At 50.3% G+C, this 17,255-nt stretch overlaps 1 protein-coding gene across 4 annotated transcripts in view; it reads right to left on the reverse strand.

Annotated features, from left to right (window-relative positions):
- Positions 1 to 17,255, reverse strand: part of LOC140485760 (transmembrane protein 144-like) — a 74,840-nt gene that overhangs the window by 39,411 nt on the left and 18,174 nt on the right. For all 4 annotated transcript variants that reach the window (XM_072584264.1, XM_072584266.1, XM_072584263.1 and 1 more), the window contains exon 4: positions 3,495 to 3,617. In XM_072584264.1, coding sequence (XP_072440365.1) covers positions 3,495 to 3,617 — 123 coding nt within the window. The remainder of the gene's footprint in view (positions 1 to 3,494; positions 3,618 to 17,255) is intronic.

Below are 17,255 nucleotides of genomic sequence, written 5' to 3' on the forward strand. Positions count from 1 at the left end.
AATGAAAGGCGGTCCATTGCATTACTGAGACTACTAACAGATTACACAAATAGGACTTACATTATTAGAGACTCTTAAGAGCACAATAGCCTCGGATCTGTCTTTGCCTTTCCTCTGCTCAAAGTCCCCATGACATAACAATGGTGTCTAATGTGCAGAATCAAGAATGAACTGTTTCAGACCCATATACATCCTCCACAAACAGACTCCCAAAATCTTTGTTCCCTCAGTTTATTTTATGAGGGTCATATATTTGTTTATACATTTACTCCACTCTTTACCATCCTGCTCCCCCAATACCACCTCCAAAATCCCTGACCCCCTAAGCCCAAGTTCAGAATTCAGATGATCTGAACTTGGTACAATTCTCCCTGAGGTCTCGAAAGAATGGTATTTTCTTCGGTTGAAGTCAGGCTTTGGACTATCTTCCTGACAGTCCAAGGTCTGCTCTGTTTTGAAATGGAGGTCTTTAATCTACTGTATTTGTTTTGCAGAGATTCTTGATGACATACATCTATTGTTTATACCTGTTTGTGCCATCCCTACTATAGCAGGTGATTTTTTTTTGCAATATCTTGGATCTTCGCACATTGTCTCTTCTTTGTAGTATTTTGTGTCATATTGTATGCAAAACATCTACAGTTTATATGAAAGAAATTGGATTTTCATTCCACCTGTAGATCTGTGTCAGGTAGGTGGACCTATTACTTCAACCCCTTGAGATTTTAGGCATTCTCCTTCCTTTCAGTAATTTAGTTATTGATGGAATTTCCTCAATCATGTCTCTGGGATGTGCATTCTTGCCAGCTGTTATATCATTTATTGTTGTTTGGGCTTCATTTTTTAGAAAGTGGGGAGGTCGGATATTTTGCTTAAACCCATACCTTCAGAATCACTTCAGTCCATACATACTAACCTGAATTAGAAGGAGATAACTGTTCAACTGTTCACTGTTCTGTGTGGCAAACTGCTTCAATTTAATTGTCGATGCCTTCATTGTCTATTATTGTACATTCTCTTACATGGTGTAAACAATTCAATTTCTGCTGCTTTGCTTGCTTTTCTCCTTAATTTTGTTGCTATTGAATTGTTTTGAAAGTTGAAGGAAGTTGAAGGAAGTTCAGTGGAATACATTTCAGCCAAATAACTATATTTCAGCCAAATTTCGATTTCATTTATGGTATGAAGCCCTTTCTTCATTTCAATACAACTAAACTCAGGAAATTCTGCTTTTTGTTTAGGTCACATCATGAGTTTATGGAATCCAGCATAACTTTCTGCCAGTTTTGTTCCTTGGGCCTTTTGTTATTTAATCTCTTCTGTGCTTTCAATGAGATTGAGTCACTACATGCTTTTCTACTCAGAAATGAAAACTCTTGGCTGGGAAGTAGATGGGGGTTTTCTAATATTTGGTGTCCCCTACATTGCTTGTTGTATGTTTTCAGCATTATGTGCTTTAGACCAGATAAACTTCTGTAAGCAGTGTTTTGTCAACAAAGGCTCACCAAATGACAATATAATGACCTCTTTACAGCCTTGATCCAAACATGATTAAAATATGTGAACTACAGTAGAGAGGTGACATTTTGCAATGTATGTCAGAAGTCCTCGCAAAACCAGAGAGAAAACTTCCTGATTAATGGAATCATACTTAGCACAAAGGATGATGGTCTTGGTTGTTCGAAGTCAATCATCTTAGTCCCTCTCACTTGGATTTACTTCAGTTGGTTCATCAAGGGCCTTTGCTCCTTTATGTGGTCAGAACTGGGGGATATTTGTTTATGATTGTATAATGTTCAGACACTGAAGCAATCCGTATGCAACAAGATCTGGACAACATACAGGTTTGACCTTAGTGTGACATGAATGTTACTTTTCACATAAGAGCCCAGCAATGACCATCTCCAACAAAAAGGAATCTAACCATTGCCCCTTGACAAAGAATGGCATTGTTATTGCTGAATGTCTGGATGTTATCATCAACCAGAAATGAAACTAGATCAGTTATGTAAGTATTTTGGCTAAAAGAGCAGGTCAAAGTCTTGGGATTATGTAACAGTACTCACTGCCTGTTCAATACCTACAAGACATGAGTGAGGAGTGTAATATCATGCATTTGCCTGGATGGATGCAGCTCCAAGAACATTCAAGAAGCTCGACATAATCTTAAAACAAAATAGTCCCCTTTCCACATGCACACCCTTCAATTCCTACATTCAAAGTAACAATATGTATCATCACAACAGGCATTGCAGCAAAGCTTCTCAGACTTCTACTTCTAACCCAGGAGCTCCACTGTCTAGAAGGAAAAGGGCAGTAGATGTATGGGAAAACCATCACCTCAAAATTTGTGTTCAAGTCACATACCATCTACCTTGCAAATATATCACTATTCCTTCATTGAATCAAAGCCCAGGAGCTCTCTCCTTAATAGCACTGTGGACGTACCACCAAGAACAGCAGACGTTTAAAAGGGCACCTCATCACCAACTTTTTAAGCGTCTGTTAACCAACCATAATTGCTCACATTGTATGAATGAATTAAAAAGAAAAAATGCCTGCAGCAGTCCAGTCTTTTAAGAAGTCAGACTTTAAATCACCATAGTATTATCTCTCCAAAGGCCTGCGTGGATCATTAATGAAATAATTTTATCTGGATGCTGTGCTACTTTGTTAAATCTTCTCATGAAAGCATTTTAACAAATTATTAAAGCAAATTAAAATTAAGTACTGCAGCTGAAGATGTGAAAACAAATAAGTGCTGGAGAACACAGTACATCTGGCAGTATCGGTGGAGAGATAAAGAGGGTTAATGCTTTGTGTGCAACGACTCTTCCTTTTAGTTTTGTAATAGTTATAGTGGACTCGAGATATTTACATCTATCAAGTTCCTGCAGACGTGTAGCAAGTCCTCTGAATGTGTTTCAGAAAGAAACAAGGTCAAGCAGAAGGTGCTGAATTAAATTTTCTCTCTAAAAATAGATCAAGCGAATAAAGCTAGACCGATAGTTTCCAACCCTTTCAGGATCAAAGCACACTTAAGGAGACAAGCTGCTGGACAATGCTTAGCAATGATTGTTGAAAGAATACATTAAGAAAAATATGGGCTAATAAGTAAAAGCCAGCACAAATTTGTCAAATAACAATTGTGTTGATGTATACTTGGAGCTGTAAAATTCCTGATTCTATGAACTGATAAGATTTCACTTTTGTGGCAAGTTTAATTCACCAACTGTGGAAAGGCTGCTTTTTCCATTTGACCCAGGCAGAAAGGTGCTGTTTTCACAAAGTTGGAAGTAATTCAGACTGTAATATCTGCATATAATCATAAATGGGCTGCACACCTGAAGTTTTGGCACCATTTATTGATTAATAATAGAACATCCAAATTCAATAGTGCAAAATGGTCTAATTATAAAGACCAGCATTAGCTAGCAAGTGTAATTGCACATGCTTTTACAATGAGTAGAATACAATGTGGATCATGCACTTACCAGTAGCCCATAAAAAGCCACCTATCATAGCAAGGGGCCAAAACTCTGGGCACTTCAATATTAAATTCACAACCAGAGATACAATCCATATTGCTGCACAAAGAATCCACTGGAAAAACATCCCTAAAACAAAATACAATGAGATTTGTATTAATATACTTATTTCCTGTCTCTTCCCATGTTCTACTTTGCACATTTGTCATGAAAAGCTCTGCCATATAACAAACCAACATTAGATTTCACCTATCTTTTTGATCTACATTAGCATAGTGCCCCATAAAATTCCAAAATTCCCACTCTCATATTCAAAAGTTTTGCCCTTTATTATTAAAACCTTGACTATCTAACCCCTTTCCCATGTTGATCCACTTGCACCTTTCTCCAGCTATGTGTATCTACCTCTCGTTACTCCATCGCTGTAGGAACATGACCTAGAAGTACCTCCTGAAAACTATCTGCCACTACCTTACCATCTCTTCATCCAAAAAGCTGTATAAGACCCCCTTCTTTGTTGCAGGTTCCAATCAGTCCTCCTAGTAAAGCCTTCTGATGCTTAGTGTCTTTATCTTGTGAAATGTCCAAATTATTTTTTTTACTAATTTTATCACATGGCAAGACCAGCACTGAAGTAAGAACACTGTGGAGGTAAAAGAAATGCAGAAAAAGTGAGACAGATTGAGAGACTAAGGTGAGATCAACATAGGGTGAAAAGGAGAGTGGACAGTGAGAGACAAGCAGGAGATGGGGAGAACCGTAGAGATAAAAAGAACAGCAGAGTGAGAAAAGCACTGAGCCCTAGTGGAACAGAATGAACGCTGTGGGAGTAAAAGGAATGGTGGAGACAATGAGAGGGTTTTTAGACATTAGCAGGAAAGGGAAAGACTGTGGGCACATTTGCAGCAATCGAGAGAAGGAGAAACAGAAATCAGTAGGAGTAGGGGAACACTGTGGGGATAAAAGGAGTAGTAGAAACAGACAGACTGAGAGAGAGAGACCGACAGGACATTACGGGAAAAAAGAAGTGGTAATAGAGTGAGAGAGACTTAGATACAAACTAGAGACAGAGAGAGAGCAGGAGTGGAGGAGGGGAGAGGAGTGAGACAGAGAGGAAGAGAGAGAGGGAGAGCGCGCAAGGGAAGGGGAGAGCGCGCAAGGGAAGGGGAGAGCGCGCGAGGGAAGGAGGGAGCGCGCGAGGGAAGGAGGGAGCGCGCGAGGGAAGGAGGGAGCGCGCGAGGGAGGGAGGGAGCGCGTGAGGGAGGGAGGGAGCGCACGAGGGAGGGAGGGAGCGCGCGAGGGAGGGAGGGAGCGCGCGAGGGAGGGAGGGAGCGCGCGAGGGAGGGAGGGAGCGCGCGAGGGAGGGAGGGAGCGCGCGAGGGAGGGAGGGAGCGCGCGAGGGAGGGAGGGAGCGCGCGAGGGAGAGGGAGAGAACGCGAGGGAGGGAGAGAGCACAGGAGGGAGAGTGCGCGAGGGAGGGATAGAGTACGAGGGAGCGAGAGAGCGAGTGAGCACAAGAGGGAGAGTGCGCAAGGGAGGGAGAGTGCGCGAAGGAGGGACAGAGAAAGCGAGGGAGGGAGAGAGCACAAGAGGGAGAGTGCGCCAGGGCGGGGGAGAGCGCGAGGGAGGGAGAGAGAGCGCGAGGGAGGGAGAGAGAGAGAGCGCGAGGGAGGGAGAGAGAGCGCGAGGGAGGGAGAGAGAGCGCGAGGGAGGGAGAGAGAGCGCGAGGGAGGAAGAGAGAGCGCGAGGGAGGAAGAGAGAGCGCGAGGGAGGAAGAGAGAGCGCGAGGGAGGAAGAGAGGACAAGAGGGTGACTGCGTGAGGGAGGGAGACTGCGCGGGGGAAGGGAGAGCGCGCAAGGGAGGGAGAGAGCACGCGAGTGAGGAAGAGAGAGCGCGTGAGGGAGGGAGAGAGAGCACAACAGGGAGGGAGAGAGCTCGAGGGAACGAGGACAAGAGTGAGTACACGCGAGGGAGAGAGAGCCCGCGAGGTAGGGGGAGAGCGCAAGGGAGGGAGAGAGCGCGAGGGAGGGAGAGAGCGCGAGGGAGGGAGAGAGCGCTCAAGGGAGGGAGAGAGCGCGAGGGAGAGAGAGAGAGAGAGCACAAGAGGGAGAGGGTGCGAGAGAGGGAGAGGCCGCGATGGAGGGAGAGAGCACAAGAGGAAGAGTGCGCGAGGGAGGGAAAGAGTGCGAGGGAGGAGGAGTGCTCGAGAGAGGGAGAGTGCTCGAGAGAGGGAGAGTGCTCGAGAGAGGGAGCGCGCGCGAGGGAGGGAGCGAGCACAACAGGGAGGGAGCGAGCACAACAGGGAGGGTGCACGAGGGAGGGAGAGTGCGTGAGGGAGGGACAGAGCACAAGAGAATGTGCAAGGGAGGAAGAGGGTGCGAGGGAGGGAGACTGCGCGGGGGAGGGACACTGCGCGAGGGAGGGAGAGAGCGCGGGGAGGGAGACTGCACGTTAGGCAGGGAGAGAGCGCGAGGGAGCGAGACTGTGCGAGGGAAAAAGAGAGCGCGAGGGAAAAAGAGAGCGCGAGGGAGGAAGAGAGAGCGCGAGGGAGGAAGGGAGAGCGCGAGGGAGGAAGGGCGAGCGCGAGGGAGGAAGAGAGAGCGCGAGGGAGGAAGAGAGAGCGCAAGGGAGGAAGAGAGAGCGCGAGGGAGGAAGAGAGAGCGCGAGGGAGGAAGAGAGAGCGCGAGGGAGGAAGAGAGAGCGCGAGGGAGGAAGAGAGAGCGCGAGGGAGGAAGAGAGAGCGCGAGGGAGGAAGAGAGAGCGTGAGGGAGGAAGAGAGAGCGCGAGGGAGGAAGAGAGAGCGCGAGGGAGGAAGAGAGAGCGGTGGAGGGAGAGAGGACAAGAGGGTGACTGCGTGAGGGAGGGAGACTGCGCGGGGGAGGGAGAGCGCGCGAGGGAGGGAGAGAGCACGCGAGTGAGGAAGAGAGAGCGCGTGAGGGAGGGAGAGAGAGAGCTCGAGGGAACGAGGACAAGAGTGAGTACAAGCGAGGGAGAGAGAGCCCGCGAGGTAGGGGGAGGGTGCGAGGGAGGGAGAGAGCGTTCAAGGGAGGGAGAGAGCGCGAGGGAGAGAGAGAGAGAGCACAAGAGGGAGAGGGTGCGAGAGAGGGAGAGGCCGCGAGGGAGGGAGAGAGCACAAGAGGAAGAGTGCGCGAGAGAGGGAAAGAGTGCGAGGGAGGAGGAGTGCATGAGGGAGGGAGAGTGCATGAGGGAGGGAGAGTGCTCGAGAGAGGGAGCGCGCGCGAGGGAGGGAGCGCGCGCGAGGGAGGGAGCGCGCGCGAGGGAGGGAGCGCGCGCGAGGGAGGGAGCGCGCGCGAGGGAGGGAGAGAGCACAACAGGGAGGGTGCACGAGGGAGGGAGAGTGCGTGAGCGAGGGACAGAGCACAAGAGAATGTGCAAGGGAGGAAGAGTGTGCGAGGGAGGGAGACTGCGTGGGGGAGGTACACTGTGCGGGGGAGGTACACTGCGCGAGGGAGGGAGAGAGCGCGGGGAGGGAGACTGCACGTTAGGCAGGGAGAGAGCGCGAGGGAGCGAGACTGCGCGAGGGAAAAAGAGAGCGCGAGGGAAAAAGAGAGCGCGAGGGAAAAAGAGAGCGCGAGGGAAAAAGAGAGCGCGAGGGAAAAAGAGAGCGCGAGGGAAAAAGAGAGCGCGAGGGAAAAAGAGAGCGCGAGGGAAAAAGAGAGCGCGAGGGAAAAAGAGAGCGCGAGGGAAAAAGAGAGCGCGAGGGAGGGAGGGAGAGGGCGCGAGGGAGGGAGAGGGCGCGAGGGAGGGAGAGTGAGCACGAGGGAGGGAGAGTGAGCACGAGGGAGGGAGAGTGAGCACGAGGGAGGTGGAGAGCGCGTGTGAGGGAGGGGGAGAGCACGCGCGAGGGAGGGGGGAGAGCGCGCGCGAGGGAGGGGGAGAGCGCGCGCGAGGGAGGGGGAGAGCGCGCGCGAGGGAGGGGGAGAGCGCGCGCGAGGGAGGGGGGAGAGCGCACGTGAGGGAGGGAGAGAGCACGCGAGGGAGGGGGAGAGAACGCGAGGGAGGGGGAGAGCACAGGAGGGAGAGTGCGCGAGGGAGGGATAGAGTACGAGGGAGGGAGAGAGCGCGTGAGCACAAGAGGGAGAGTGCGCAAGGGAGGGAGAGTGCACGAAGGAGGGACAGAGAAAGCGAGGGAGGGAGAGAGCACAAGAGGGAGAGTGCGCGAGGGAGGGGGAGAGCGCGAGGGAACGAGGACAAGAGTGAGTACACGCGAGGGAGAGAGAGCCCGCGAGGGAGGGGGAGAGCGCGCGAGGGACAGAGTGCGCGCGCGGGAAGGAGAGAGAACGCGAGGGATGGAGAGAGAGCGCGAGGGAGGAAGAGAGAGCGCGAGGGAGGAAGAGAGAGCGCGAGGGAGGAAGAGAGAGCGCGAGGGAGGAAGAGAGAGCGCGAGGGAGGGAGAGAGCGCGAGGGAGGGAGAGAGCGCGAGGGAAGGAGAGCGCGCTCAAGGGAGGGAGAAAGCGTGAGGGAGAGAGAGAGAGAGCACAAGAGGGAGAGGGTGCGAGAGAGGGAGAGGCCGCGAGGGAGGGAGAGAGCACAAGAGGAAGAGTGCACGAGGGAGGGAAAGAGTGCGAGGGAGGAGGAGTGCGCGAGAGAGGGAGAGTGCGCGAGAGAGGGAGAGTGCGCGAGAGAGGGAGAGTGCGCGAGAGAGGGAGAGTGTGCGAGAGAGGGAGAGTGTGCGAGAGAGGGAGAGTGTGCGAGAGAGGGAGCGCGTGCGAGGGGGGGAGAGAGCACAACAGGGAGGGTGCACGAGGGAGGGAGAGTGCATGAGGGAGGGACAGAGCACAAGAGAATGTGCAAGGGAGGAAGAGTGTGCGAGGGAGGGAGACTGCGCGGGGGAGGGACACTGCGCGGGGGAGGGAGAGAGTGTGGGGGAGGGAGACTGCACGTTAGGCAGGGTGAGAGCGCGAGGGAGCGAGACTGCGCGAGGGAAAAAGAGAGCGCGAGGGAAAAAGAGAGCGCGAGGGAAAGAGAGAGCGCGAGGGAGGGAGGGAGGGAGAGGGCGCGAGGGAGGGAGAGTGAGCACGAGGGAGGGAGAGTGAGCACGAGGGAGGTGGAGAGCGCGCGCGAGGGAGGTGGAGAGCGCGCGCGAGGGAGGGGGAGAGCGCGCGCGAGGGAGGGGGAGAGCGCGCGCGAGGGAGGGGGAGAGCGCGCGCGAGGGAGGGGGAGAGCGCGCGCGAGGGAGGGGGAGAGCGCGCGCGAGGGAGGGGGAGAGCGCGCGCGAGGGAGGGGGAGAGCGCGCGCGAGGGAGGGGGAGAGCGCGCGCGAGGGAGGGGGAGAGCGCGCGCGAGGGAGGGGGAGAGCGCGCGCGAGGGAGGGGGAGAGCGCGCGCGAGGGAGGGGGAGAGCGCGCGCGAGGGAGGGGGAGAGCGCGCGCGAGGGAGGGGGAGAGCACGCGCGAGGGAGGGGGAGAGCACGCGCGAGGGAGGGGGAGAGCACGCGCGAGGGAGGGGGAGAGCACGCGCGAGGGAGGGGGAGAGCACGCGCGAGGGAGGGGGAGAGCACGCGCGAGGGAGGGGGAGAGCACGCGCGAGGGAGGGGGAGAGCACGCGCGAGGGAGGGGGAGAGCACGCGCGAGGGAGGGGGAGAGCACGCGCGAGGGAGGGGGAGAGCACGCGCGAGGGAGGGGGAGAGCACGCGCGAGGGAGGGGGAGAGCACGCGCGAGGGAGGGGGAGAGCACGCGCGAGGGAGGGGGAGAGCACGCGCGAGGGAGGGGGAGAGCACGCGCGAGGGAGGGGGAGAGCACGCGCGAGGGAGGGGGAGAGCACGCGCGAGGGAGGGGGAGAGCACGCGCGAGGGAGGGGGAGAGCACGCGCGAGGGAGGGGGAGAGCACGCGCGAGGGAGGGGGAGAGCACGAGGGAGGGAGGGGGAGAGCACGAGGGAGGGGGAGAGCACGAGGGAGGGGGAGAGCACGAGGGTGGGGGAGAGCGCGGGCGGGGGTGGGGGGGAGCGTGCGCGAGGGAGGGGGAGAGCACAACAGGGAGAGTGTGCGAGGGAGGGAGAGTGCGTGAGGGTGGGACAGAGCACAAGAGAGTGTGCGAGGGAGGGAGACTGCGCGGGGGAGGGAGACTGCGCCGGGGAGGGAGACTGCGCGTGAGGCAGGGAGAGAGCACAAGAGGGAGAGTGCGCGGGGGAGGGAGAGAGCACAAGAGGGAGAGTGCGCGAGGGAGGGATAGGGCGTGTGAGGGAGGGAGAGTGTGCGGGGGAGGGAGAGAGCACAAGAGTGAGAGTGCGCAAGGGAGGGAGACTGCGCGAAGGAGGGAGACTGCGCAAGGGAGGGAGACTGCACGACGGAAAAAGAGAGTGTGAGGGAGAGAGGAACACCGCGATTGAGGGAGAGCACGCGTGGGAGGGAGAGCGCGCACAAGGGAGGGGGAGAGCATGCGAGGGAGGGAGAGCGCGCACAAGAGAGGGAGAGAGCGCGCGAGGGAGGGAGAGAGCGCGCGAGGGAGGGAGAGAGTGTGAGAGTGCGAGGGAGGGAGAGACCGTGTGGGAGGGAGAGTGCGCAAGATAGGGAGAGAGCACAAGACGGACAGTACGCGAGGGAGGGAGAGCTCGAGGGAGGGAGAGTGTGTGAGGGAAGGAGTGCGCGCGAGGGAGGGAGAGAGCGCGAGGGAGGGAGAGAGCGCGAGGGAGGGAGAGAGCGCGAGGGAGGGAGAGAGCGCGAGGAAGGGAGAGAGCGCGAGAGGGAGAGCGCGCGAGAGGGAGAGCGCGCGAGATTGTGATAGAGAACATGAGAGAAAGAGCGAGAGTGAGCAAGAGGGAGTGTGTGTGAGAGGGAGGGAGTGCAAGTGAAAGGGAGGGAGCGCGAGTGAAAGGGAGAGAGAGCAAGCGAGAGGGAGAGAGACAGCAAGAGAGACAGAAAGAGTGAGCGCGTGCAAGCACTGTGGGATGAAAACAGTGGTACAGACAGTGAGAGAGGGGAAGCACTGTGGAGATGAAAGGAGCAGTGGAGAAATGGGAGACGCTAACAGGAAAGGGGGAGTATCATGGTGAGCACTGCAGCAGTGGAGAGAATGAGTGAGGCAGTAACTTCCACAGAAAATTGAAAGGAAAACAGGGCAGGTGACTGGTCGCTGCTTGTTTTTCTCCTTTCTAATAAAACTCAAGTTTTTTTTTAAACGAATGGGAAATGAAATTACAATACTGCAAATAGCATGCAAGTTAACCAGGTTACAAGCTCAAAACAGCTACATTCAAATTAATACTTCAAACAGGGTTGAATGTTAAAAAAGATAGTTTTCATCATGGATGGGCATCCATGATTTATTGCTTGTAATTCCTGCACAATATGGGAACTTCATGAAATTTCAATTATCTTGGGTGACAATGTTTGCACTAAGTGTCTGGAGCTGCTTGAGTTCAAGCTCAGGATCCCCAAGCTTGAGGGCAGCTGGAGTCACTCAGGAGCATCAGAGAGGATAAGAGTTTCGTTCCTAGATTGTGCACTCCAGTTGGTTGCCAACCCTCAGGCAATGAGAGTTCATCTTAGTAAGTGCTTGACCATCAGGAAAAGGCAGGATGCTTATCAATCTCTAGGGTGTGCACCACTCTGAAACAGATGCTAAACTTTGTATATTGCTAGGAGTGACAGTGGTTTGCAGGAATTCAGTGCAGACCATAACACTATTGGCAAAGAGACCGAACAGATGAGAACAGCAAAGTTGAGAAATGGAACTGTTGTGGAGATTTCAGATAGATAATTTCATAACTGTCACAATGAGTCCTACGCGGTGCATTGCTTTGTTTTGTGCCAGAATAAAAGGATATCACAGAAAGGATACAGAATATTCTGCAGGAGGAGGGGAACAAGCCAGAATATGTTGTACTCATCAGTCCCAGCAGCACAAAAGGGACAGGGTGCACCTCACCTTGCAAAGAGGTCCACTATTGTGGTTGAGGAGTGTTAAAAATATATTCACAGGGGGACTAGCATAGGCAAGTAGAAGAGAAGAGTAAGATGTATAGAGTTAGAATGCTAGGCAGTGAGATGGAAGGGAATATTTCTGCTTTGGATAGAGGTAATAAAGAAAAAATAGTAAGTTATTAGTAGGTTCACACTGTACATTGGAAGTAATACACGTTACTATAAGCCTGTGAATGAACGCGCAATGTGGCTAAATAGGGTTGGTGAGCTACAGGCACAGATTGCCATGTGGAAATATAATATTGTGGTTATAACAAAGATGTGATAAATGAAGGATAGGTCTGGGTGCTAAGTATCCCTGGAAACAAGCTGTTCCGTAAAGATAGAAAAAGAGGAAACGTGGCAAGGGTGACAGTACTAATTGCAAGTGCTGGCAAGAGTATGTGAGTGACATGTCCCAGAGGTGTCAAGGACCAACACTGACTTAAGAAATCCAAGGAACAAAGAAAGGTTAACTACATTGCTTGGTACAATCTACAGCCCTATAACTCATTGGAAAGATGCAGAATTACAAGAAAATTACAAAGGTGCACATATTATGAGTAATCATAAGGGGAAACTTTAACTATCCAAATACAGACTGGGGTAGTTACATTGTAAATGGGAGAGTGACAACAGTTTCAAGAGTGCTTTCACCATGTTCCCTGCACAGCTGCAACAATGACTATTTAGATTGCTTACAATACAGGAATTGCTGTGGAAATTAAACTGTAATGGTCAGAGATCAGATGAAGTCTTAGAACACAAGGGTATAATAACTACTAATGACAGCGAGGGAGAAATACCATTAAAAAGATTAAATCGATGATGCATAATATATGCAACATTTTTTTAAAAATGAATGACCTCACACACAATTCGTACAGAAGGCCAGGACATGGTGATGATGGCTAAAGAGACAAAACACTAGGCGTAACACTTACAGAAAAGATAGGAAAGGAAAGTAGAGGCAAAGCAACTTTATCCATTAAAGATGACAGACTGGTGACAAAATACGATGTAACAGATATAGAAAGACATGAAAATTCATTTAAAAGCTAAGAAAAAGTTTCATCACTCTAATAGGAGCACACAATAGACATGATTAGATTAGATTCCAGACAGCGTGGAAATAGACCATTTGGCCCAACAAGTCCATACCGACCATCCGAAGAGTAACCCACCAAGGGCGGCATGGTAGCTCAACCTCTGGGTGCTCCGGTTTCCTCGCACAATCCAAAGATGTGCAGGTCAGGTGAATTGACTCAATTGCCCATAGTGTAGATTATTAGTCGGGGTAAATATACAACAGGTCTGTATGGGTTACTCTTCGGAGGGTTGGTGTGGACTTGTTGGGCCGAAGGGCCGGTTTCCACACTGTAGGGTTTCTAATTCTAATTTCCCACTGACTAATGCACTGAATACTATGGGCAATTTAGTACGGCCAATTCACCTGACCTGCATATTTTTGGTCTGTGGGACGAAATCAGAGCACCCAGAGGAAACCCACGCTGACACGGGGAATGTGCAAACAGACAGTCACTCAAGGTTGGAATTGAACACGGGGTGCCTGGCACTGTGAGGCAGCAGTGCTAACCACTGAGCCACCATGCCACCCTGTAGGGAATCATCTAGGGAACTGGAGATAGAAATTAATAAGAATAATCATAAGAGACATTGACAGACAGGAAGAAATGGTGAAAGGACAAACAGTATTTAAGGTTTTACTGCATATATAGGACTGTTCACCCAGAACACCGGAATTCTAAGAAGGATTACTAGTGGACTGTGCAACAATATTAAACCAGAAATTGTTGAGGGTGAGAACCAGTTCAGCCAATGAACTGAGTGCGTCAGTGGAAGGGTACTGGTTGGGTCGATGTGAAAGGAAGAAATGGAGGGCTTGGAGGCCTTAGTCATGACGGATGGAAGTGTACAGGGACTGGATATTCATGATGAAGGTGAGGCATTGGGAGTCGGGGAAATGAAAGTCCTGGAGGTGGTGGAGGGCGTGGGTGGTGTACCGAACGTAGGTGGGAGTTCCTGGATCAAGAGGGACAGGACAGTGTCAAGTTATGCAGAGAATTCTCCCACTTGCAGGTTCGTAGGCAGCAATGACCACTGCGGAACTTTTACTGTGTTACAATAATTGCAGTCTCACTCAGCAGGCTTCTGTTCCTCTTACCACCACTGCCTACACAGGCAGTTGTTATTGAAAAGTCATGACAATTTAACGTCCCAATGATGTCATAGAGTGGAATAAAGTTTAGGGAGTCACAAAGATTTCAGGTCCTGTTGCCTATCTCTTCCATTAACTACTCTGTTTTGCAATGTGGGTAGATACGAATTATAAAGTTGGATATACCACAGTTAAAAATTCTTTGCTGTACCTTGCTTGAGATGCAGATTTTCTTTTGGAACGTTCCAGTGTCTAACATTGATGAATTCCTTGGAGTGTTGGAGGCTTTTATAGAGGTTTATAAAATTATGAGGGGCATGGATAGGGTAAACAGACAAAGTCGTTTGCCTGGGGTGGGTGAATTCAGAACTGGAGGGTTTAGGTTTAGGGTGACAGGGGAAAGATATAAAAGAGACTTAAGGAGCAAGGTTTTCACACAGAGGATGGTATGTGTATGTAATGAGCTGCCAGAGGAAGTGGTGGAGGCTAGTACAGTTGCAAGCTTTAAAAGGCATCTGGATGGTTATATGAATAAGAAGGGTTTAGAGGGATATGGGCCAGGTGCTGGCAGTTGGGACTAGATTGGGTTGGGATATCTGGTCGGCATGGACAAGTTGTACCAAAGGGTCTGTTTCTGTGCTGTACATCTCTATGACTCTACAACAAATAGGAGAAGCAAAAGTAGGAGATCATCTGAGTAGCAGTGAACAGAATATTGTACAATTCGACAAAGTGGGGTGCAATAGTATGGAAAGGAACACATTATGATTTCGGTGGAACTAAGGAAGATAAGCTGGGAGCAAATGTGACAAATAACGAATCAGAAAAATACTGAGAAATCTCTAAAAGTGTAAAGAGTTCAAGGGATGTGCTTTCCAATGGAAGACAAAAAGCAGCAAACTAATTATGGTGAATGTGAATAAAGACCAAGAAAAAACAAAGAAAAACACATTATTAATATTTACGATTCAAGGATTCCAAATGGTGTACGGACACACAGTATTAGGGAGTTTGTTTCAGAATTTTGAAGCAGCAATATAAAAGGAAGAGCTAACATTGGATGGTGTGTGACTTTGGGGGGAACTTGTAGGCACTCGCATTTCTTGCTCTTGGTCTTCTAGGTGATAGATGTCATCAGTTTAGAAGATGCTTTTGAAGGAGATTCGGTTGTTGCAATGCACTTGCAGATGGCTTGCACTGGTGATCGAGTGGGGTGCTTTATCTCAAGTAGTGGCAACCTTCATTCAGGTACTTATTCAGTATTCCATCACACTTCTGATTTGTCTCTGATACATTGTACAGGCTTTAGGGACTCGGGTGGTGAATGACTCACCACAGAATCTCCAAACTTTGCTCTTGCAGCCAGAATATTTATATGGCTGCTCCAATTACATTTCTGGATAACTAACCACAGGACGTCAATTTTGGGGTAGTCAGAGATGGCAATACATTTGAACATCATGGGGAGATGGCCAGCTTCTCTTTTGAGGTAGACAGCTATTGTTGGGTACTTGGGTGATGCAAATCCCCTTATCCCAAGTCTGAGTTTTGCCCAGAAATTGCTGCATATGGGCATTGACTATTTCAGTATCAGAAAGATTGTGAATGAGACTAAACGCTGCAATAACCTATGAAAACCTCAACTTCTGAGTTAAGGTGGAGGGAAGTTTGTTGAAGAATCAGCTGACAATAATTGAGTCTGTTGTGGGAGAATCACTCAATAATCTGTAAAAATTACCAATAGATGTAGAAAATCCCTCATGAAGTTAAACTTTAATTTGCAAAAGCTGTAGCAATCAGCTAATGGCTTCCCGATTGCCCACCAAGCCTTTGTCTCACTGCAGTTTATACGGTTATTGTTCCCGCGCTTATCGGATACATTAGCATAACCAATCATACTGGCTTGCTTTGTCTTTCTAAACTAATAATCGTCTGCCACACTGGTTCCCGATATTACAACACCATCATCTTCACCATTAGCTCACCTACCAGAGATTTAACGAGCCTATCACAGTGCACTACCATTATCTGTTACTGGAGCCTTGTAATATGATCCCGGGCATGTATTACAACACTAAGTTAACTTCATAACTACCAGAGTAACTTCCATAAGCCTAGGACTCAACAAAGTAAACTCTACGTCTCCCTCATCTTTGGTAGTCTGCATTGTCCTTAACGGGCATTGCAAGCAAATTAATTAAATGGAATGCATGGGTAATTTACTGGTAATGAATGATTTGCTGATGGGATAAGAATGTTCAGATGTGTAAAAGAGTACTCTAAATTTAAAAAACACAAAGAATAATTTAAAATGGCAACACACTTAATCAAATGCTGCCTTGATTTCAAGATTAGTTATTCTCCTGTTACATCTTCTACTTATCTCTTTTGGCCATGCTTGGAGTTGGGGTGGACTAAGATCCAAAGCTAAATGGTCCTGACAAAATCCAAACCAAGAAATGCTGAGCAAAATTAGTTTTTGCCTGATGACACTATTAATGACACTTTCCGATATTTGCTCATGTTTGCAAATGGACTGATAGGGCGGTCCTGCTTTTTGTGGAAAAAACACTCCATCGCAATTTTCCAGGTAAATAAAATGATCAAGATGACAAACGGGATACTGTTCTTTATCCACTGAGGTATACATCAGGGAACAGAGGGTGGTGGTGGAGGATTGTTTTTTGGCATTGGAGGCCTGTGACCAGCAGTATTCCGCAGAGATCGCAGTTGGGTCCACTGTTATTTCTAATTTATATAAACCACTTGGATAAGAATTTTGGAGGTAAAAACAGTGACTGCAGATGCTGAAAACCAAATACTGGATTAGTGGTGCTGGAAGAGCACAGCAGTTCAGGCAGCATCCAACGAGCAGCGAAATCGACATTTCGGGCAAAAGCCCTTCATCAGGAATAAAGGCAGTGAGCCTGAAGCGTGGAGAGATAAGGTAGAGGAGGGTGGGGGTGGGGAGAGAGTAGTATAGAGTACAATGGGTGAGTGGGGGAGGAGATGAAGGTGATAGGTCAAGGAGGAGAGGGTGGAGTGGATAGGTGGAAAAGAAGCTACGCAGGTCGGACAAGTCCGGACAAGTCAAGGAGACAGTTACTGAGCTGGAAGTTTGAAACTAGGATGAGGTGGGGGAAGGGGAAATGAGGAAGCTGTTGAAGTCCACATTGATGCCCTGGGGTTGAAGTGTTCCGAGGCGGAAGATGAGGCGTTCTTCCTCCAGGCGTCTGGTGGTGAGGGAGCGGCGGTGAAGGAGGCCCAGAACCTCCATGTCCTCGGCAGAGTGGGAGGGGGAGTTGAAATGTTGGGCCACGGGGCGGTTTGGTTGATTGGTGCGGGTGTCTCGGAGATGTTCCCTAAAGCGCTCTGCTAAGAGGCGCCCAGTCTCCCCAATTTAGAGGATACCACATCGGGAGCAACGGATACAATAAATGATATTCCGCACCTCCGCCCTCAGACCCCACCCCTCCAACCGTAACAAGGACAGAACGCCCCTGGTGCTCACCTTCCACCCTACAAACCCTCGCATCAACCAAATCATCTGCCGACATTTCCGCCACCTCCAAAAAGACCCCACCACCAGGGATATATTTCCCTCCCCACCCCTTTCCGCCTTCTGCAAAGACCGTTCCCTCTGTGACTACCTGGTCAGGTCCACA

Source organism: Chiloscyllium punctatum, chromosome 14 (genome assembly GCF_047496795.1).
Source record: "Chiloscyllium punctatum isolate Juve2018m chromosome 14, sChiPun1.3, whole genome shotgun sequence".
In the NCBI taxonomy this organism is placed as follows: Eukaryota; Metazoa; Chordata; class Chondrichthyes; order Orectolobiformes; family Hemiscylliidae; genus Chiloscyllium; species Chiloscyllium punctatum.